Source organism: Rhinoraja longicauda, chromosome 10 (assembly GCF_053455715.1).
Source record: "Rhinoraja longicauda isolate Sanriku21f chromosome 10, sRhiLon1.1, whole genome shotgun sequence".
Lineage (NCBI taxonomy): Eukaryota > Metazoa > Chordata > Chondrichthyes > Rajiformes > Arhynchobatidae > Rhinoraja > Rhinoraja longicauda.
The window spans coordinates 6,355,832-6,379,300 of record NC_135962.1 but is presented as its reverse complement, the minus strand read 5'-3'; the positions used below and the strand labels follow the sequence as shown (position 1 = coordinate 6,379,300).

Genomic DNA, 23,469 nt, shown 5'->3' with positions numbered 1-23,469 from the left:
CGAATGGCCTCCTCCTGTACCTATTGTCTATTGAGACTCAACAAGGCGAGCCTCTCTCCTGGCTGTGATGGAGACGGTGAGGTCCAAGAAAGGGGAGTGAAGTGTCCAAGATAGTGTGGCTGGTTCCCACAGCCATGCCGACTCCCACGAAAGCCGACACCACACGAAGATAGACACAACGTGCTGGAGTAACTCAGCGGGGCAGGCAGCATCTCTGGAGAGGGGGAGGGGGAGGGGGAGGGAGGACCACACAACCTGCAGCTCCTCCCTGCCTCCCTCCCGAAAGGCCAATGGCTGCGGCCGGCGCCATCTTTGTGAGGGGGAGGGAGGACCACACGACCTGCAGCTCCTCCCTGCCTCCCTCCCGAAAGGCCAATGGCTGCGGCCGGCGCCATCTTTGTGAGGGGGAGGGAGGACCACACAACCTGCAGCTCCTCCCTGCCTCCCTCTCGAAAGGCCAATGGCTGCGGCCGGCGCCATCTTTGTGAGGGGCAAGGATCTGACAAGAACTGAACTAACGAACGCCAATAGCTTTTAAAACAAACCGTTTCTTAAAAACAATAATCGGCGAAAAGTTACCCGTCGTCACACAAGATCGAGGGAGGGCGGCGTTGATGTTGGCGCTGTCGGTGTCGTGGTCGGTGTCGTGCTGGGGGCGACCGCCCCGGATATGATGAGGGAGCGGATGTCGCCGCCGCCGGGCCGAGGTTGACAGTTGTGGCCTCTCCGGCGCAGGGCAGGGCAGGGCAGGAGGGAGCGGGCATGGGGTGCGCGCGGCTGGGATACTGAGACGGCCGACGGAGCAGGTTGGCTAGCGAGTGAGTGAGTGAGTGAGCGAGCCTCCCGGGACCGGGCTTGTCGTGGGCGGGTCACACTACCCTGCCGCCGGGCCGCCGCCGGAGCAGCATCCATGGACGACCTGAGCACCATCAGCTTGCTCTCCCTCGCCATGCTGGTCGGCTGTTACGTGGCAGGCACCATCCCCCTGGCCTTCAACTTCTCCGAGGTAAGCAAACCTGAGCCGCCCTTGTGCTTGACCGGCCCTGCCCTGTAACACCAACAACAAAAAACAACACCACCTACATCAACAACACCACCATCACCAACAACAACACCACCATCAATACCACCCACCATCCACAATAACACCACCACCACCACCACCATCAACAACACCACCACCAACATCAACAACACCACCATCACCAACAACAACACCACCATCAATACCACCCACCATCCACAATAACACCACCACCACCACCACCATCAACAACACCACCACCACCAACATCAACAACACCACCATCACCAACAACAACACCACCATCAATACCACCCACCATCCACAATAACACCACCACCACCACCATCAACAACACCACCACCAACATCAACAACACCACCAACATCAACAACACCACCATCACCAACAACAACACCACCATCAATACCACCCACCATCCACAATAACACCACCACCACCACCATCAACAACACCACCACCACCAACATCAACAACACCACCATCAACACCAACAACACCATCACCAACAACACCACCATCACCAACAACAACACCACCATCAATAACACCCACCATCAACAATAACACCACCACCACCATCAACAACACCATCAACAAAAAACACCACCACCACCATCAACAACACCGCCAACAACAACAACACCACTATCACCAACAACACCACCATCAATAACACCCACCATCAACAATAACACCACCACCGCCACCAACAAAATCAACAACACCACCAACATCAACAACACCACCTTCACCAACAACACCCACCATCAACACCACTATCACCAACAACAAAAAACAATACCACCACCAACACCACTAACAACACCACCACCAACAACAACAACAACACCACCATCAACAACACCATCATCACCAACAACACCATCACCATCAACAAAAACAACACCACCGCCAACAACACACCATCAACATCAACACACCAACAACGACAGCACCACCACCAACAACATCACCACAACACCAACAACTCCACCACCACCATCAACGACACCACCACCATCTCCCTGTGGCCGGTAGTCCGCTGGCCCGGAATCTTTCTCTCTCTTTCTCAAACCCACCTTTTCCCCACAAAGTGAAAGAATGTCGTCCACCTGGTCGCCCTTTAAAAAAAACAAATGACACCCTGCTTCAACTGTGCAGTCGTCAACAATTTCCCTTAGAGACTGCCAGGGTTTGTATTAGTTGTCCAGGCTCTTATGCTGACTGACCTCTTACTCGAATGTCGCTGGGATCTTTTGGTGCACATCAATGACCTGTTACAGCAGGGATTTCCAATAGCTTTCAAGGCATCATTTTCCCGTTTATAGTTATCTGTTTGCTAGGTGCTAGGTTTGCTCCAAGAGGCATGTAAGGAGAGTTAGAATTTTGTTTTTCTCGTGTGCAGGTCAACGTGTTCGCTATTTTTCCAGTGTTACTATTTGCATGTTGTGTAACCAATGATCCCTATCATAGTGTTAGTAAGTCTTTGGGTCTGTGTTTATGCAGCTGCCGTGGTAAGTCGCATAAATCAGTTTGATTGAAGAAAACAGAAAAGTGGCTGGTTTTAAAATTATTTGTTCAAGTGAGCGCAAACGCACACACGCACGCACACGCACACGCGCGTTTGTAATGACCTGGAGCTGGTTTTGTTCTTGATAGTTGTCAATTGAGATTTGCTACAGAATTGAGTTTTATGACTTTGCTGTGATATCAAATCTTCAATGTAGTTAATGATGTGAGATGTCTGCTGTGACAGCTGGGATGTCAGGACCCTGCCTCGTTTTGACACCAGCAGGGAAGCGTCAGAATTTTCCTTTAGATGTTGAACTTCTATATTCAATAAGAACAACAAAGAAAACATTTTTGAGATTTCTGTCAGAGATGCAAATCTATTTTTAAATGCTTTTAACTAGTCAATCAAGTTCTTCAGAACAGGATTATTCTTTGTACAAGGTGAAAGTCATGAAAGTGGAGATGGAGCGACAGAGTGCACCTACCTGCAAATCATCTGGGATAAGGTTTCTTCAAGGCTACGTGCAGTACCAAGCTAGTGTTATCATTCATTCCATTCTCTGCTGATCAAAATCTGCTTGACCTCGGATATGTGCTTCATTAACTGCCAGTTCTTTGCAATGCTTGGACTAAAAGATTTGCCAGTCAAGAGTAATGTTCAGAACAAAATGTCCTCCTCTTGCAGCCACCTTGTCTTTCTCAACTCTTGTGCTGGCCCCAATCCACCCTCACCTCCCATTCTTTTAAAATTCAGCTCTGTACCTCCGATCACCTCTCCCTGGACCCTTTGCCACACTCTCCTTGTACATCTTTACCATTTTTGACTCGAGGAGTCAGGATGGTTTTAAAGATATTGCCCACTGCTTATACTGGCTTTTCCGTCTCCCGCCTACTCTCTGTCCCAGAAAAAAAACTACCAGCATTATATCACACTTCCACCTCCCTGTCAAAAATTCCCACTGTTGCTTCTGACATCGAAATCATGATCAATCCTGCTCTCTCTCCCCTTTGTGTTTAGATTTTTGCTTGCATTTAATATATTACCTTAATGCAGATGTATTAATAGCATTGTGAATCTTTGGCAATGAAACAGACTTTGAGAACTTTGGCTGTATACGCCTCACTAAAATCAGCTGGATTGGAGCTATCACCATTGTGCTCCATCTATCAAAACCTAATGATCATGCACGTCGAGATCCTGTTTCTTTCACAATGCGGTGACATTAGCATTTGTGGGAGAGCTCCTGTAGATCTACTTTTTTTCATTATGATGAATGTAAAGCTTTGGGCTTAACCTGGGAGTAGCTAATGCATTCTCCTATTCCATGATACCCTAATACCAAGGAGTTGAACATGTAATATACAATATTTTATCTTGCAGAAAAAGCAACATTCATACAGTTGTGGCCACTATACAATTTTTAAAAAAAACTGCAGCCATTTGAAATCTGAAATAAAAAGTCCTTTCTTATTTTTGATAAAAGGTCCCTCTCGCGTGAAGCATTAATGTTTCTCCATCTACAGCTCCAGATCCTTCACCCCATGATGTATGTGCCTGTCACGTCGCTGCCTGACCTGCTGAGCTTTTCCAGCATTTTCTACCTATATTCCAGATTTCCTGTATTTGCTTCATTTTTATCTTTCTAACTTTAAGTTAATCGCTCGAGGGCTCGGAGGGAAGTTGAGGGAATTTTTGTTTACCTAGAAAAGGATGGGAGTCTGGAACGCTGTGTGAAAGAGTAGGCGTTAGAATTAGTTTGCTTAGCTTTTTGTGGTGGCTAGCATGTACACAATGGGCTGGATGGCCTTCCCCATGCTCTAAATATGTTTGATATGTTAGGGTTTCCAGTAGCAAGCATTACTGATGTGGGATATTGTTGTAGATGTATACAGTATATGTAGACATCTATAGATCTACAATCCTGCTGTTTTATAAGAGATGCGTTTACTGTGGTGCTTGCTGAGTGGAGGTGGAAGGAATTGTCACTATGTCACAGTGCAGTAGTCTTCTTGGACCATCAGCTTGGATCTTTGCTCAGATCTTTGCTTTTTTTTTTTAAACCCACAGCCAAATTTAGCGAAAGGAATGCTTTCTATGAACCACAAGTGAATGGCTTAAAAAAAGTTAATTACGATCCCATATCTAACCTGAAGTTAAATGGTGTTGATTTTCTCTATGAAGGCCTCTTAAATTTTGTAAGTTATTCATACCACACTTCTTGGGTAAGGCGCCAACTTAATATTTAAAACAAAACCATGGCACTCTTTGCTTCGGCACGGTGGCGCAGCGGTAGAGTTGCTGCTTTACAGCGAATGCAGCGCCGGAGACTCAGGTTCGATCCTGACTACGGGTGCTGCACTGTAAGGAGTTTGTACGTTCTCCCCGTGACCTGCGTGGGTTTTCTCCGAGATCTTCGGTTTCCTCCCACACTCCAAAGACGTACAGGTATGTAGGTTAATTGGCTGGGTAAATGTAAAAATTGTCCCTAGTGTGTGTAGGATAGTGTTAATCTACGGGGATCGCTGGGCGGCACGGACTTGGTGGGCCGAAAAGGCCTGTTTCCGGCTGTATGTGTATGGTATGGCATTCTAACTCTCTTGAAAGCAGTGACAGTTTTAGTTTAGAGATACAGTGCAGGAACAGGTTCACCGAGTCTGCGCCGACCAGTGATCCCCACACATTAACACTATCCTACACACACTAGGGACAATTTACAATTATACCAAGCCAATTTACCTACAAACCTGTACATCTTTGGACTGTGGGAGGAAACCGAAGATCTCAGAGAAAACCCACGTGGTTACGGGGGGAACGTACAAACTCCTTACAGACAGCGCTTGTAGTCGGGATCAAACCCGGGTGACCAGCACTGTAAGGCAGCAACTCTACCGCTGTGCCACCGTGACGCCCTTCTGGAGATATTGATTATCTTTAATTTTGGAAATTAAATCTGTAGTCTTTCCACCGAGAGGGCATGTGCTAGAACACTTGACAATGTAGGCTTCATAGCCAAGTGGGATGATCTTCATTCAGTGGTCATTCATTCATACAAGTATCTATTGTAATCAAAAGTGGGAGTCTTTGAAACTGCATTTTCTAGGCACTTAATGTTGAGTCGGCTGAGAATGGCTAGCTCTGAACATCTTTGTGGTCAAATGTTTAATCTTCCTGGATGTTATGGCTGTTTGCAATGAATCTGTTGAATCAATGATTGGAAGAGTTTGCATCAAATTTTAAATTGACAAGTACAAAATGCAGCCATTTGAGATTGAAAGGTTTGTTTTGTTACATGCGTGAATTTTTAATTCAATCTGCTCGGTATTTTGCACAAAAATCGAAATTCACCCTTTGTAGTGACATTTCTGAAAGAATTTGATGCTTTAAACAATTATAACAGAATTGTACAGAACAACAGTATTTATGAATAAGAGAGAGAATTCTGCCCAGTTCTTGTTCCATTGCGATGAACACTCATCATAAGATCCACACTGAAGAAGGGTCTCGACCTGAAACGTCACCCATTCCTTCTCTCCTGAGATGCTGCCTGACCCGCTGAGTTACTCCAGCTTTTTGTGATACCTTCGATTTGTATCAGCATCTGCAGTTATTTTCCTACATAAGATCCACACTGGGCTATTAAAGGCATCTCAACTATTTTGCATAGTTTTACTAACAATGCTGCATTGTCTGCTGGAAAAAGTATATTGTGCCAGCAATTTCATGGATTTATAAACATTAACGATTGTTTCTAACTCTGCACATGAATCAAGTTAAATATGTTTTGTTCGTCTACGAGATGCAGATTCACTCTTCTAAGGGGATAATTTTTACTCTAAAATGATTTGACAGTTTGCACAGTTGATATCCTTAATATGCCCCATATCTCTTCATAAAATTATTACAAGTAAAATTTAACAGTAAGCCACGTACACTAGATCTAGATCTCAAAGGAGTGGTTAGGAGGGCAAGAATGTTATGCATCGAGAGTTATAGAAAAGGAATTCCATGACTTGTAACCTTAGCAGTTGAGGACATGACCTCCAGTGGTACGGCAATGATATGAAGCACACAATGCTGGAAAAGGTCTGCAGGTCAGTGGCATCTGGAGAGAAATAGGGAAAATGTTTCAGAACTAGGAAATGCTAGAATATGTTTTAAATTACAGAGAAAAGGAAGATGTGAAGAGAATAAAGGAATATCTGTGATTGGGTGGAGATCCATAAACATTAGATGATACAAACTGTAATGCAGTCTCCCTTGTTATAACGGACAATTGGGGAAGGAGGCGGGGGGGGGGGGGGGGGGGGGGGGAGTGATATCCGTTATTGCCAATTGTCCACTATGACCAAGTAGGGTATTATCATTGTATGTAGTTGAAACAAAGCTGCAGATGATGGTTAATACACCAAAGGATGCAGTGGTGGAGTAAATCAGTAGGTCGCGCAGCATCTCTGGTGAATATGGAGAGGTGGTCGGGGCCCTTCTTCAGGCTGATTCAGTCTGCTGAGTTAGTCCAGCACTTTGTATTATTTCGCCTTAAAACTGCAGGCCAATGCCGCAGGTCTGCACCAGCAGGCTCCTTGCTATCAGCAACCCTACTGTCTGGCCGATGCGGCTCCCAGCTGTCAGCTCCCCCTTCAGTCCGCTGCCAATGACATGATGCGCCAGGCCAATGCTGGGCCACAGGCTGCCACCCCTCTTCCCCCCACCCTCGCAGCCGCTGACACCCTCTAAGGTGGAGTATGGCATCGACTCTGGAGGAGGAGGAGACAATGGTGGTGGTGGAGAGGGTAAGTAGAGGCAGAGTGGACAGAGCAGTGGGAGAAGGAGGAGGACAAGATGGCAAAGGAGCGGACAACGTGACGGCCGATGGGCCGGAAGAATCAGCAACTGGCGAGAGGAGAGGGTGCCCTCCTGTGACCGAGTGTATCCCTCTTGCGGCAGCGGCCTGAAGAAAGCGCTGACCCCAGGGGCTACAATGTGAGCCGCAACAAAATTCGCACCAACCGGTCCAGGGGATGGGTGAAGAAGGGCTTGCGAGCTGGGTGCGGCGTTGGAAGCCAGGGATGGGGAGACCATACATGCCGGGATGGCATTGGCTAAACAAAATCTGTTGTAAAGGGGTTTACTGCAGTGCAGAAAATAAAAGGCTGCAAGAACAATGGGCCAGGCAGCATCTGTGGAGTGGATGGACAGATGGTGTTTTTGGTCGGGACCACTTTTCAGAAGGTCTGTAGAAGGGTCCCGGCCCCAAAAGTTGTCTGTCCCTTCCCTCCACAGATGCTGTCTGACCCACTTAGTTCCTCCAGCCTTGTGTTTTTTTGCTCGGGATTCCAACATCTGCAGCTTCAAGTGTCCTCCAAATGGTAGTGCTGTTTGCTGAGTGTGTGAGGACTTGTTAACTATAGCTGAGCTGTGGGATGTACGTAAGAAATGAATGAGGTCGCAAGAGAGTGTAAAACAATGCTGGAGTTGTGGCATTCAGAACAGAAGGAATGCTGGAAACCTGACAAAAAAAGTGAACATTGCAAATGGCCTGCTGGTCAGGCAGCATCTGTGAAGAGAGTAAACAAGCAATACTGCTGGGTTTATCTCAGCTCCATCATTTGCAGTTTATTTCTGTGTTTAAATTACAATGAAAACACTAAGTATGTGCTACAACTCCACGATAAACACTCAACTAAGAAAACCAAGCCCAAAGCCAAAGTATTATCTAACTCTAACTGAATACACCAACTCATGCTGAGGACAATAAACAGGCATGTGAATTTTCTGCGTTTCCGCGGACTTCCGTGATTTTAAAATCAATTTTCCGCGCTTTTTGCATGATTTCCATGTTTTTCACTGCCAAAATCGCGTTTACCAATGGAGAAATCGGAAAAAAAAGAAAATATACCATGTATAGACTTGTAATGAACACTAGGGTTCAGCTAGAGGTCGCTCGGGGTTCCGTGTGAAATCCCCCGCGTGCACCCTGGAAGTCTCTCCGAAAATGTGGCACCTAGGCTGGGCAAGCGAATCTCGACCTCATCGGGACTTCCACGGCCGATCGGTGGGTTGAATTTGCAACCTGTGGCTGGGGCTCTGGAACTCCAGCCCAGCTGGAACCACCATATCTATCCCCATAGCCGACTTCCTTGGCCGGCTGGATAAACCAGCAAAGCTCTGGAACCAAGAGTGCCAGAAAATCAGTGGTGGAACCGTAATGAGTAAATATTAAATTTAAGTGCAAGATTATAGAACTAAATTAATTAAAATAATAAAATGTTATTAGTGTACAGTGACATATTCACATTATTTAGTAATGTCCGTTATTACGTTGAAGTGCACTAAAAGAGGCTTGAAACTGGTAACTTTGGGTGTAAATTTTCCTTTTTTTGCGGTACACCTCACACAAGTGCTCGGCCCTTTTCCTCTTTTTTTACCTCACTCACATGCCTGAATAAATAACTGTATGCAAAAGACAGCAACCTACATATTAACTAGCTCTTTAAAAAAAAGAATATATAGATGCAAGTATTGGGGTTATGAAGTGGGCACCTCCCTTCACTGGTGCTTTGTGGAGTTAGGCCCAAGACACCTCGGGAAGGCTTAACAGTTGGTTCTGGTGTGCCAGAACAACCCCCTCAATACCTGCTCTCACCACCTATGCTACCTGAATCTTCTATTCAATAAAACTACAGCCAATTAGCTCACTCTTTAACAAATCCTACCTTCCACTAATCCTAGCCGATCATTAAACTTGTAACACCACAAACATCACCCTTGAATGAGAGCAGGATACACTTACACCGACTACAACTACAAAGAGATGCACATACTGCATGTCATACGTTTTCTTTCTGCCCCCAACTGACACTATTTCTTCTCCACCAAATCCACCTACTACCTTGCTCTGCTGCCTCTAACATCTGCTTAATGGCCTAACGCAAACTTTGTCCACAAATTCCTAACTCTCCAAATAGCGACATGGTCGATCATGCTGTGAAACCTCTCCAACCCACCTCTACCGGACGTACTCTTGCTCTCCATCTTCACTGCTCAACTTCTGCTGCCAACTCTACAAATCTAAGCTTTTTTCTTTCATAAACATCTACTAAGTTCTCCCAAGGCACCGTCTGTTCTATAAAATACACTATCCGCTGACTAACTGACCATACACTATCTCAGGCTTCAAACTAGTGGTAATTATTTCCTGCCGATCAAAAAAAACACAGTGCTGGATTAACCAAGGCAGCATCCTTGGAGAGTATGGACAGGTGAAGTGATGAATTTTCCAGTCTGATGTGGTATTGAGGGGATAAAGCTGGAAAAGGGGAGAAAGCTGGAAGAGAGGAGGGGGCGGAACAAAGCCTGGCGAGTGATAGGTGGATATAAGTGAGGAGGTTTTGTGATGGTTGGTCAAAGGTCAGAAATGAAAGGAAAAAAGATGTGAGATAAAGATAGAAGGGATGTGAATTATGAAGCCAGAGGAAGCACTGTAGGAAACACAATGTAGTCGATTGGGTTAGAGGAGGAGCATTTGAACCTCTGCCTCACTTGGAGGAACTGGCCCCATAACAGAAGTGTCCACGTCGCGGGGCTGGAAAGTGGAAGTGTCCTGAGCTAATTCTGCTACCACCAACATCTGTTGCAACAAGTGATGGCTCCCACTGATTGTCGCCGGAAGCCTGCGTCCTTTTCAGGACGGACGATGGCAGCGATGTCAACATTTGAAACATGGATGATGGGCACGAAAGAAGAAGAAGACTTGGAAGAACTGCTCGGGTCCTGGATGGATGTGAGGGAGCTGTTGCATCTCCTAAGGTAGACACAAAAAGCTGGAGTAACTCAGCGGGACAGGCAGCGTCTCTGGGGGGAAGGAATTGGTGACGTTTCAGGTCGAGACCCTTCTTCAGACTTGTCAGGGGAGTCCATCTTCAAGTCAAGTCAAATTTATTTGTCACATACACATACACGATGTGCAGTGAAATGAAAGTGGCAATGCCTGCGGGTTGTGCACAAAAAGAATTACAGTTACAGCATATAAATAAAGTTAATAAGTTACTATTAGTGTCGACAAAAATTTAGTCTCTGGGGTTATAAAAGTTGACAGTCCTGATGGCCTGTGGGAAGAAGCTCCGTCTCATCCTCTCCGTTTTCACAGCGTGACAGCGGAGGCGTTTGCCTGATCGTAGCATCTGGAACAGTCCGTTACTGGGGTGGCAGGGGTCCCTCATGATCTTACTTGCTCTGGATCTGCACCTCCTGATGTATAGGTCCTGCAGGGGGATGAGTGTAGTTCCCATGGTGCGTTCTGCCGAACGCACTACTCTCTGCAGGGCCATCCTGTCCTGGGCAGAGCTGTTCCCAATCTTCCGTTTAGACCAGCATCTGCACTTCCTTCCTACGCATCTAAGGTTGCAGGGGAACGTACCTGGGGAGGGGGTGCTTTGGATCAGAATGGATGAGTGAGCCAAGAAGTTGCGGAGGGAGCGGCCTCTGCGGAAGTCGGAAAGTTGTGGAGATGGGAAGATGTGATTGGTGGTGGGAGTCATGTTGGAGGTGATGGAAATGTCAGAGGATGATATGTTGTTTGCAGAGGCCACTGGGGTGAAAGGTGAGGACCAAGAGAACTCTCCTTGTTCCGTCTGGGAACATTTACTGCCTAAATGTGAATGAGCTGTAGTGCCATTGCACATCTGTGGGACAGGTAGTTGGATTACAAAGCCAGATGATGGGTATTTCTTGCTGTTCGATGCGAAGGTAGCCAGCAATGGCTGCCTCGCCAACAGTCTGTATGTCCCTTCCTTCTTTTGTTTGTTTGCATGTGTTAAATGTATGTTTTAGTGTTCTTTAGCTTGTTTTATGTGGGGGTTGGGGAAAACTTTTTCTAATCTCTTACCGTGACTGAGTTGCGTTTTTTTCTTTTTCTTTTTTTCTCTCTTTTTCTTTTTTTTTCCCCCCGTATTGTATCTCCGTCTGCACTGTGGCCTAACATTGAGAAGTTGGTGGCCTTTGCTGGAGACCGACTTCGGGAGCTCCACCGCGAGTGCCTGCGGACTTGCCATCGTGGAGCCCGCGATCCCTTTACCAGGGATCGACCTCTGAGCTCCAATTGCGGGAGCCTGAGGACTTTAACATCGTGGAGCTCGCAGTCTTTGGTCAGAAACCAACTTCGGGAGCTCCAAGCTGCAGGAGCTTCGACCGCCCCGACTGCGGATGGTTCAACTGCCCCGACGGTGGGAGAATAAAGAGGAAGAAGTTTAAACTTTATTGCCTTCCATCACAGTGAGGAATGTGGGGAATCCGCTGAGGTGGATGTTTGTTAATCTTTATGTAGTTGTGTGTCTTGTTGCTTTTTTTTTTAGTATGGCGGTATGGTAATTCGAATTTCACTCTACCTTAATTGGTACACGTGACAATAAACTGACCTTGAGACCTTGAGAAGGAAGCAATTTTCTTTAAATTTGGGGGTCATATTGATCGACTGATTGTATTGTAGATGTTCCCAAGCAATAATTGACAATATTGTATGCCACTAGAGGTTGATTAAAAATTACATAATCATTTTTTCCCAAAGCCATCTTTGTTTTGAATAATTTAATAGTTTGCTGGAATCCATGTTGTTCAAGTGATGTCGTTTTTCTAGAATGGCCAATTAGATACGCTGGTGGCAAGGCAAAGCTAGCTCTTGGGGTGGGGTTCTTACCTGACTTCAGGAGCACAGGAAGCCATGCTTAGTGAAACAATCGCACCTCACACAGGTTCGTTGAGTTTATTGTAATTTGTACTGAGGTATAATGAAAAGCTTTTGTTGTGCGCTAACCAGTCAGCAGAAAGGCAATACATGATCCCAATCAAGCCATTCACAGTGTACAGATACATGATAAAGGGAATAACGTGAATAACATTTAGTGCAAGATGAAGCCAGTAAAGTCCGATCAAAGGTAGTCAGAGGGTCTCCATTGAGGTAGATAGCAGTTCAGGGCTGCTCTCGTTCCGGTAGGATGGTTCAGTCCTAGAGTGATACAGTGTGGAAAAAGGCCAATCGGCCCATCTCGCCCACTCCGGCCAACAATATCCCAGCTACACTAGTCCCACTTGTCTGTGCTTGGCCCATATCCCTCCAAACCTGTCCTATGAGGGCAGCATGGTGGCGCAGTGGTAGAGTTGCCACCTTAGTGCTCGCAGCGCCGGAGACCCGGGTTCGATCCTAACTATGGGTGCTGTCTGTACAGAGTTTGTGCGTTCTCCCCGTGACCTGCGTGGGTTTTCTCCGAGATCTTTGGTTTCCTCCCACACTCCAAAGACGTACAGGTTTGTAGGTTCATTGGCTTGGTATAAGTGTAAATTGTCCCTAGTGTGTGTATGACAGTGTTAATGTGCGGGGATCGCTGGTCAGCACAGACTCGGTAGGCTGAGGGGCCTGTTTCCGCGCTGTATCTCTAAACTAAACTAAGCTAAACTAAATCCATAGGAAAATAACTGCAGATGCTGGTTCAAATTGAAGGTAGACACAAAATGCTGGATTAACTCAGCGGGTCAGGCAGCATCTCAGGAGAGAAGGAATCGGTGACGTTTCAGGTCGAGACCCTTCTTCTGACTGATCAGTCTGTGACAGTGACCGCCTTGCGTTTTCTACTCCGGTCACGCCCATTGATCTGCCCTCTTTTGAATGTGCAGAACACTGATTGGAAACCAATTCAGTTTTATTATCAAAGCTGCAGGCAGAGTTGGTGGGGGTACTGTTGTCATCAGGTGAACTGCCCTCTGTCCCGCAGAGGCCAAACATCAACTCTCAGACACATTCCTCGTACCATCATCTGGACCATCTTCGCCTGGACCTTCAGATGGCGGCATGTCGGTTGATGCACTTCCACGGGCAATAGAAATAAGGTTATTCTAAGAGCTGAGGACTCAGAACAGATGAAAAGCCTTCAGGGGACGTACAACGAGATCTGAGTGTCCTAGTGCATCAGTCACTGAAAGGAACCATGCAGGTACAGCAGGCAGTGAAGAAAGACAATGGAATGTTGGCCTTCATAACAAGAGGAGTTGAGTATAGGAGCAAAGAGGTCCTTCTGCAGTTGTACAGGGCCCTAGTGAGACCGCACCTAGAGTACTGTGTGCAGTTTTGGTCTCCAAATTTGAGGAAGGATATTCTTGCTATTGAGGGCGTGCAGCGTAGGTTTACTAGGTTAATTCCCGGAATGGCGGGACTATCATATGTTGAAAGACTGGAGCGACTAGGCTTGTATATACTGGAATTTAGAAGGATGAGAGGAGATCTTATCGAAACGCATAAGATTATTAAGGGGTTGGAGACGTTAGAGGCAGGAAACATGTTCCCAATGTTGGGGGAGTCCAGAACAAGGGGCCACAGTTTAAGAATAAGGGGTAGGCCATTTAGAACGGAGATGAGGAAAAACTTTTTCAGTCAGAGAGTTGTGAATCTGTGGAATTCTCTGCCTCAGAAGGCAGTGGAGGCCAATTCTCTGAATGCATTCAAGACAGAGCTGGATAGAGCTCTTAAGGATAGAGGAGTCAGGGGGTATGGGGAGAAGGCAGGAACGGGGTACTGATTGAGAATGATCAGCCATGATCACATTGAATGGCGGTGCTGGCTCGAAGGGCCGAATGGCCTCCTCCTGCACCTATTGTCTATTGTCTATTGTCAACCTGTAGCGTGAACCCTGTTTTGTTCTCCACAGAGGTTACATGGCTGGCTGAGTATTTTCAGCATTTCATGTTTTTACTTCAGATTTTCAGCATTTACAAGTTTGGTTTTGCTTTTTGATTGAAATGTCATGGGCAGGTACAGATAACGATCATAAATTAGTGGAATGCTGACATGGAGTTAAGGGAAAACAAATCATTGATTAGACAAACCTTCAGGGTTGAGAGTAGCTCTGGGCATAGTGCCTTGGGAAGGAGTCCAACAGGCTTTTACAGCATAATACGTGGACTTCGATCTTGAGATTAAAGGTGAGGCCATACAAGCTGTGACTCTATTGAAGAAATTTAGAGGCTATATAAAGAGCTCAATAGTTTGGAAAAGAAAGATGATCAGTAGTTTGGAAAACTTACAAGTTGGAGCTGAAATATATTGATAGTCCTTCAGGATTGAAGTTTACAATGACCTACTCAAACAGCTAAGTTATTTATTAACTTAAAATCCATTTTTATTAAGCCAATAATTTAAGCAATATCCGGCAAAAGTCCGGTATACAGTGTCCTCCATAATGGTTGGGACAAAGACCCATAATTTTTTTTTTTTACTCTGTACTCCACAATTTGAGATTTGCAATTAAATAAATCACATGTGGTTAAAGTGCACATTGTCAGATTTTATTAAAGGGTATATTTATACATTTTGGTTTCGCCATGTAGAAATTACAGCTGTGTTTTTGCATAGTCCCCCCATTTCAGGGCTCCATAATGTTTGGGACACATGGCTTCACAGGCATTTTTAATTGCCTCCTTAATGCAGGTATAAGAGAGCTCTCAGCACCTCGTCTTTCCTCCAGCCTTTCCATCACCTTTGGAAACTTTTATTGCTGTTTATCAACATGAGGACCAAAGTTGTGCCAATGAAAGTCAAATAAGCCAGATATCAGCCAAACCTTAGGCTAACCAATATCAACTGTTTGGAACATCATTAAGAAAAAAGAGAGCACTGGTGAGCTTACTAATCGCAAAGGGACTAGCAGGCCAAGGAAGACCTCCACAGCTGATGGCAGAAGAATTCTCTCTATAATAAAGAAAAATCCCCAAACACCTGTCCGACAGATCAGAAACATTCTTCAGGAGTCAGGTGTGGATTTGTTAATGACCACTGTCCGCAGAAGACTTCATGAACAGAAATACAGAGGTTACACTGCAAGATCCAAACCACTGATTAGCTGCAGAAATAGGATGGCCGGGTTACAGTTTGTCAAGAAATACTTAAAAGAGCAACCACAGTTCTGGGAAAAGGTCTTGTGGATAGATGAGACGAAGATTAACTTATATCAGAGTGATGGCAAGAGCAAAGTATTGGGGAGAGAAGGAACTGCCCAAGATCCAAAGCATACCACCTCATCTGTGAAACATGGTGGTGGGAGTGTTATGGCCTGGGCATGTATGGCTGCTGAAGGTACTGGCTCACTTCATTGAAGATACAACTGCTGATGGTAGTAGCATAATGAACTCTGAAGTGTATAGACACATCCTATCTGCTCAAGTTCAAACAAATGCCTCAAAACTCATTCTACAGCAAGACAATGATCCCAAACATACTGCTAAAGCAACAAAGGAGTTTTTCAAAGCTAAAAAATGGTCAAATCTTGAATGGCCCAGTCAATCACCCGATCTGAACCCAATTGAGCATGCATTTTAAATGCTGAAGAGAAAACTGAAGGAGACTAGCCGCCAAAACAAGCATCAGCTAAAGATGGCTGCAATACAGGCCTGGCAGAACATCACCAGGGAAGACACCCAGCAACTGGTGATGTCCATGAATCGCAGACTTCAAGCAGTCATTGCATGCAAAGGATATACAACAAATGACTAAACATGACTACTTTCATTTACATGACATTGCTGTGTCCCAAACATTATGGTGCCCTGAAATGGGGGGACTATGTATAAACACAGCTGTATTTTCTACAGGGTGAAACCAAAATGTATAAAAATGGCCTTTATTAAAAGCTGACAATGTGCACTTTAACCACATGTGATTTTTTTTCTATTACAAATCTCAAATTGTGGAGTACAGACGCAAATAAATAAATTATGGGTCTTTGTCCCAAACGTTATGGAGGGCACTGTATGGAGTTGGATCAGCAATGATCTCGGTGAATGACAGGAGCTGAAAGCTCATGGTTGCTGCAAAAGAGAGTTTGGAAGATTTCTATTCCACAACGTTATAAAAATATAAAATGCTTAACATGACATCTTGAAAGCTGAGAGTAACATTTAATAGAGCATTGATTATGTGTTGAAATGATGTAAGGAAATAATTCCATTTGCTGCTAGCTCTTTTTCAGAAATTCCATCCTTGTGGTTTTCAAAGGCCCAAAAAAGTGAAATGTTTCGCTTGTGTTTCTCCAGGAAAGGTTGAAGGTGGTGACAGTTCTTGGTGCTGGGCTTCTATGTGGCACTGCCTTAGCAGTCATCATTCCAGAGGGGGTTCATGCCCTCTATGAAGAAGCTCTGCATGGTAAGTTTTAGATTTTGAACCCAATGTTACTTTGAAAGTATGGAATGGCTCAGGATGAAGATAATTGGATGGCCTATGAAGCTTACTAAAGATTATTAAATGTATTTGTGATATGATCCATTAAAATCCAGAATATAGTTAAAGGTTTAGGTTAAACGGTCATGGGTATTGGTCAGGATTGCACTAGATCGAGGCTGCACCCTGCTTGCTTTAATCTCTTGTGGATGTAGGGTTAACCAAGTTGTTCCCTCCTTGTCCAACGCTCCTCCTGTGAAGTGGTGTGGGTCACGAGGCAACTCGACTTCAGCCGTCATTCCCGAACACATTTGCCTTTTTTTTTGTTTCTGTGTTCTTGTTGCCAAAAGTCTTTCAACTGATTTTTAAATGTCTCTGACTTTTATAGTTTGACATAAGTAAAAAGAATAGAGGAAAGAATAATAGGTCTACTTAAAAACACATAAATATTGGAACGTAATCAAAAAATCAAAGCACCCACTTTCCAGCACTTTTTACTCGAGTCCACCAACTCTCTTCAGTGAATAGGTTTGTGCTATGTAAACCATCCCAGGCCAATGTAAAGCTAGGGGCCTTCATGCAACGTTGTTCTGGTCCCTGGCTCTAGTGCTCTGCTGAAGTATGCGGCGAGTCGAGGGTTAATGCAGAACAAATGTCGGCTCATCCTTTACTTCTAAGTTTCAATATGTACTCGCAAAAGACAAATAAGCCAGCCCATTAGGCAATTATCCCCAAATGTTGTCTGCGGAAAATCAGACAGAGGTAAATATGGATAGGATTAACTTGCATTTAGAGGAGAATGGGGTAATTGGGGACAGTCAAGCATGACTCTGTCTCAGGTAGGTCATGTCTTTCAAACAATTGAATTTTGTTTGAGGAGATGATAGAAACATAGAAAATAGGTGCAGGAGTTGGCCATTCGACCCTTCGAGCCAGCACCGCCATTCAATGTGATCATGGCTGATCATTCTCAGTACCCCGTTCCTGCCTTCTCCCCATGCCCCCTGACTCCGCTACCTTTAAGAGCTCTATCTAGCTCTCTCTTGAATGCATTCAGAGAATTGCCCACCACTGCCTTCTGAGGCAGAGAATTCCACAGATTCACAACTCTCTGACTGAAAAGGTTTTTCCTCATCTTCGTTCTAAATGGCCTACCCCTTATTCTTAAACTGTGGCCCCTTGTTCTGGACTCCCCCAACATTGGGAACATGTTTCCTGCCTCTAATCTGTCCAACCCCTTAATAATCATACGTTTCGATAAGATCCCCTCTCATCCTTCTAAATTCCAGTGTATACAAGCCTAGTCGCTCCAGTCTTTCAACATATGACAGTCCCGCCATTCCGGGAATTGACCTAGTAAACCTACGCTGCACGCCCTCAATAGCAAGAATATCCTTCCTCAAATTTGGAGACCAAAACTGCACACAGTACTCCAGGTGCAGTCTCACTAGGGCCCTGTACAACTGCAGAAGGACCTCTTTGCTCCTATACTCAACTCCTCTTGTTATGAAGGCCAACATTCCATTGGCTTTCTTCACTGCCTGCTGTACCTGCATGTTTCCTTTCAGTGACTGATGCACTAGGACACCCAGATCTCGTTGTACGTCCCCTTTTCCTAACTTGGCACCATTCAGATAATACTCTGCCTTCCTATTCTTACCACCAAAGTGGATAACCTCACACTTATGAAGGTGATAAGGCAGTGGATGTTGTCTGCATGAATTTTAGTAAGGCTTTTGATAAACTCCCTCGTGGTGGGCTTGCCCTGAAGAATAAAAATGCATGGGACCCATAGTGACTTGGTAGTTTGGATTTAAAACTGGCTTACCCATAGAATATAGACGGTAGTGGTGGAATGGTGCTATTCTGGCTGGAGGTCTAGGACTAGTGGATCTGTGTTGGGGCCACTGTTTGTGATAAATACAAATGATTTGGACATAAATGCTGATGGGTTAGTTAGTAAGTGTGCAGACGCCACACAAATTAGTGGCCTTGTGGACTGTGTGGAAGGCTGTCGAAGGATACAGTGGAATATGGATCACTTACAGATATGGGTGGGGGAAATGTGAGATGGAATTCCATGCAACAAGTGTGAGATGTTGCACTTTGGGAGGTCGAATGTAAAGGGAAACAGTGCAGTTAATGGCAGGATCCTCAATGTACAGGGGGATGTGTGGTACGTCCAGAGTATGCTGCAAGTAGATTGAGTGGTATACCTGCCTTCATCAGATGGGAATGAGTATAAGAGTCAAGAACATCAATTACCTTCTATTCGAAGGTAGACACAAAATGCTGGAGTAACTCTGCGGGACAGGCAGCATCTCTGGAGAGAAGGAATGGGTGACGTTTTATTTTTGTATTGGCTGTACTACTCATCTTTGCAAGTACAGATGAAGTAGATTGATTGAGTGAGAGGGTAATTTGGCCAGGGCACAAACATAATTCTGTTAACACTTTACATTTTGACAATTTACATGGTGCTAGTTCCTGAACTTTGATGTAATCAAAAATTCCATTACCTTTACTGCCAATTTATATTCTGTTCCATATTCACCTGGTACATCCATATCCCTTCATCTTGATTTTTCAGTCATGGGCTATGGATCAGAGGCCAAACAATAACCATTGCAATTAATTTCTATATCTATCTCAACTACACCTCCTTCCCACTCCCCCCTAACCCACACTTCATTTATGTCCTTTGTCTCATTCTCCTGATCTTTCTGCTGTGGAGGGAGTGTTTTCAGTTTAGTTTAGAAATACAGCACGAAAACAGGCCCTTCAGCACACCGAGTCCGCACCGACCAGCGATCCCCGCACACTAACACTCCTACACACACTAGGGACAATTTAGATTTTATATCAAGCCAATTAACCTACAAACCTGTACATTTTCGGAGTGTGGGTGGAAGCCGAAGATCTTTGAGATGGGGAGGACATGCAAATTCCATACAGACAGCACCTGTAATCAGGATCAAACCCGGGTCTCTGGCACGGTAATACAGCAACTCTACTGCTCGGCCACCCATGGATAGGCAACATTTCGAGTTGAAACTCTTCTTCAGACTCTAACCTTCCGCCCTGCTCTAGATTCCAGCATCAACAGTTCTTTGTATCTCCCTCTATTGGAGGGAGGGGCTGCCTTGGGATCTGATCGAATAACTGAACTAATAGAGTCATGGAGTGATACAGTGTGGAAACAGGCCCTTCGGCCCAACTTGCCCACACCGGCCAACATGTCCCAGCTACACTAGTCCCACCTGCCCATGTTTGGTCCATATCCCTCCAAACCTGTCCTATCCATGTTCCTGTCTGTTTCTTAAATGTTGGGATAGTCCCAGCCTCAACTACCTCCTCTGGCGGCTTGTTCCGTACACCCACCACCCTTTGTGTGAAAAAGTTACCCCTCAGATTCTTATTAAACCTTTTCCCATTCACCTTAAACTTATGTCCCCTTGTCCTTGATTCACCTTCTCTGGGCAAGAGATTCTGTGCATCTACCCGATCTATTCCTCTCATGATTTTATACATTGTGCCATGCTTTGTTTGTCTCCAATAGAAGACAACAGAAGGATCTTTTTGATTGCTGTTACCTGTGCTGCATTAGATTATTGTGTATAGCAAACTACCAGAATGATTGGTGTGGTTCAGTAAATTTGCTGTGCTGAGTGATTCTTGGAAAATTATGAAAATATGTAAAACATTTTGATTTACGAAATGACTCTTGAGATCCTCACCTTCTTGGAAGATTTTAATATTCGGCTTTAAGCAGAAGAGAGGGGACTATCAAACTTTGCCGACTCCACCTTGGGAGGTGAAGCTAATTTAATCTATTTACTTTACTCTCTAGATAAACACCTCCAGGTAGATGAAGTGGGGAAAGTGGACGATGCTTTAAAGACGGGACAGTTGGAGGAGGCTAAGCATGATCACGAGCACATTGCGCTGCACGCATACATTGGTATTTCGCTGGTCCTTGGATTTGTGTTTATGCTCATTGTGGATCAGATAGGGAGTTCTCATATGCACTCCAGTGATGGTAAGAAGTACTTAAAATCTTTGTCTGCTTTGAACGTTTGTGTGCGGCAAACGAAGGTGTAAAGTGTTAATGTGATTTGCTTATGTATGATATCTTCATCTTAACTGACTTGTCATCAAGTAGCGTTTCTCCCTCTGAGTTGCTCCTTGAGGGTTCAAAGCTTTGGGTTTAGACTGGTGAGATCACCCAAAAGTGTAAAGAAAATGTTGTCTTGAAAAAGAAGCACTGGGCTAAGGCTTTAAATCTTAGCTGGTCCAGTGGTGACATTTAAAGTTTTGTTATGGTCCATGTTCACCGACAGCTAAAGGTTGAGAATGAGAAGTTTTGGAATGTGTGGAAGGCATCTCATCTCATTAATCTTCCCATTTTACTGGTTTGTCATCTTGACCTTTTAACTGCATTTGAGTTTCATGTCACCTACAAACTGAAATATGTAAACAAATTACTTGGATGACGGGATTAAAAGTACCATTAGCAAATTTGCAGATGATACAAAGTTGGGTGGCAGTGTGAACTGTGAGGAAGATTCTATGAGGTTGCAGGGTGACTTGGACAGGTTGTGTGAGTGGGCGGATGCATGGCAGATGCAGTTTAATGTGGATAAGTGTGAAGTTATCCACTTTGGTGGTAAGAATAGGAAGGCAGATTATTATCTGTATGGTGTCAAGTTAGGAAAAGGGGATGTACAACGAGATCTGGGTGTCCTAGTGCATCAGTCACTGAAAGGAAGCATGTAGGTACAGCAGGCAGTGAAGGAAGCCAATGGAATGTTGGCCTTCATAACAAGAGGAGTTGAGTATAGGAGTAAAGAGGTCCTTCTGCAGTTGGACAGGGCCCTAGTGAGACCGCACCTGGACTACTGTGTGCAGTTTTGGTCTCCAAATTTGAGGAAGGATATTCTTGCTATTGAGGGCGTGCAGCGTCGGTTTACTAGGTTAATTCCCGGAATGGCGGGACTATCATATGTTGAAAGACTGGAGCGGTTAGGCTTGTATACACTGGAATTTAGAAGGATGAGAGGAGATCTTATCGAAACATATAAGATTATTAAGGGGTTGGACACGTTAGAGGCAGGAAACATGTTCCCAATGTTGGGGGAGTCCAGAACCAGGGGCCACAGTTTAAGAATAAGGGGTAGGCCATTTAGAATGGAGATGAGGAAAAACTTTTTCAGTCAGAGAGTTGTAAATCTGTGGAATTCTCTGCCTCAGAAGGCAGTAGAGGCCAGTTCTCTGAATGCATTCAAGAGTGAGCTAGATAGAGCTCTTAAGGATAGTGGAGTCAGGGGGTATGGGGAGAAGGCAGGAACGGGGTACTGATTGAGAATGATCAGCCATGATCACATTGAATGGCTGGCTCGAAGGGTCTAATGGCCTACTCCTGCACCTATTGTCTATTGTCTATAAACTTGGCAAGTTGCCCCCCCCCCCCCCCATTGAATAGACTGGGAATCCAGAGCTTGGGGATGAGACATGAGACATGAGACCAGAGAGTCTGAATAGTCAAGAGCAGCACAGGAGAAACATCGCTGAGACTTAGAGGAAATTGGATAAGTAACATACAGAATTTAATGCAATCTATCTGCAACAATGTAAATTAAATTAATTATACAGCTAAATATTGTCATCAACCAAATGCATCAAGTACAAAAGATTTAAATAAACTAAATTGGATGGAGAGAGCAGTGTTTTGAAGGTGTGTTGAAACTTTAGCATTTGGAAGATTGTGGAGAGCATTACCCCATATTTACTGTAAGTGTTGGCAACTTAAAGAGTTTGATTTCATTTCTTCAGTTGAGTCTGAAGTGCAATTATTGTTGGGTATCAGGCAGGGGCATTTTGATCCAGGAAGCAATCATAATCCTTGGGCTTGGTTGGGGTTCAGACATTGCTGGTGGCTAGTTATGCAGGTAATGGAATCTGGGGTCGAGAGAGGGGGAGACCTTGTATTTTGGTCATGGACACTGCTACCTTGGTTAACATAAAATATAGAAAAGTATAGAACGGGAGCAGGCCCTTCCTCGCAATGTCTGTGTTGAACATGATGCCATGTTAAACTAATATCCTCTGCCTGCACGTGAGCCATATTATTCCATTCCTTGCTTATCCATGCGACTGTTTAAAAGCCTCTTAAATGCCACTATCATATCTGCCTCCACTATCGTCCCGGCAGCGTATTCCAGCCACCCACCATTCTGTGTGTGCGTAAACAAAAACTTGCCCTGTACATCTATAAGCTTTGCCGCTCCCACCATAAAACTACGGCCTCGAGTCCTTGACATTTCCATCCCGGTTATTGAGAACGTGGTTTTCTTGAGTCAACTAAGTATTGTGGAACAAGAGGACATCAAATAGAGAGAGTGATAAGCGATGCGATTGAGGATAGGTACACCTTGAAGTCACAATTAGAGTTCCTATTTTGAATGCATCTCCTCAAGAGTGCTAGGAAAACGATCCAATGATCCAAGATCTATGTATGGCATAGAATGAGGCAGTTTGGCCCATCAAGCCCATGCTGGCTTCCAGCAGAGCTGAACCATTCCTCTTGTTTCCCTGTTGCCCTGCAACTTGTTCTCTTCCACTTGCCCATGGTCACAGCACAGGAATACAGTACAGGAACAGCCTACCATGATGCCGAGTTAAACTAACTAACCTTTGCACACGGACCAAATC

At 44.9% G+C, this 23,469-nt stretch overlaps 1 protein-coding gene across 1 annotated transcript in view; it reads left to right on the top strand.

Moving 5' to 3' along the window:
• The first annotated feature begins 532 nt into the window (after positions 1-532).
• The window catches only part of slc39a9 (solute carrier family 39 member 9), a 45,035-nt gene continuing 22,098 nt past the window's right edge, over positions 533-23,469 (top strand). The window contains exons 1-3 of the mRNA XM_078406147.1: positions 533-1,006; positions 16,635-16,743; positions 20,609-20,797. Coding sequence (XP_078262273.1) covers positions 911-1,006; positions 16,635-16,743; positions 20,609-20,797 — 394 coding nt within the window. The 5' untranslated portion in view covers positions 533-910. The remainder of the gene's footprint in view (positions 1,007-16,634; positions 16,744-20,608; positions 20,798-23,469) is intronic.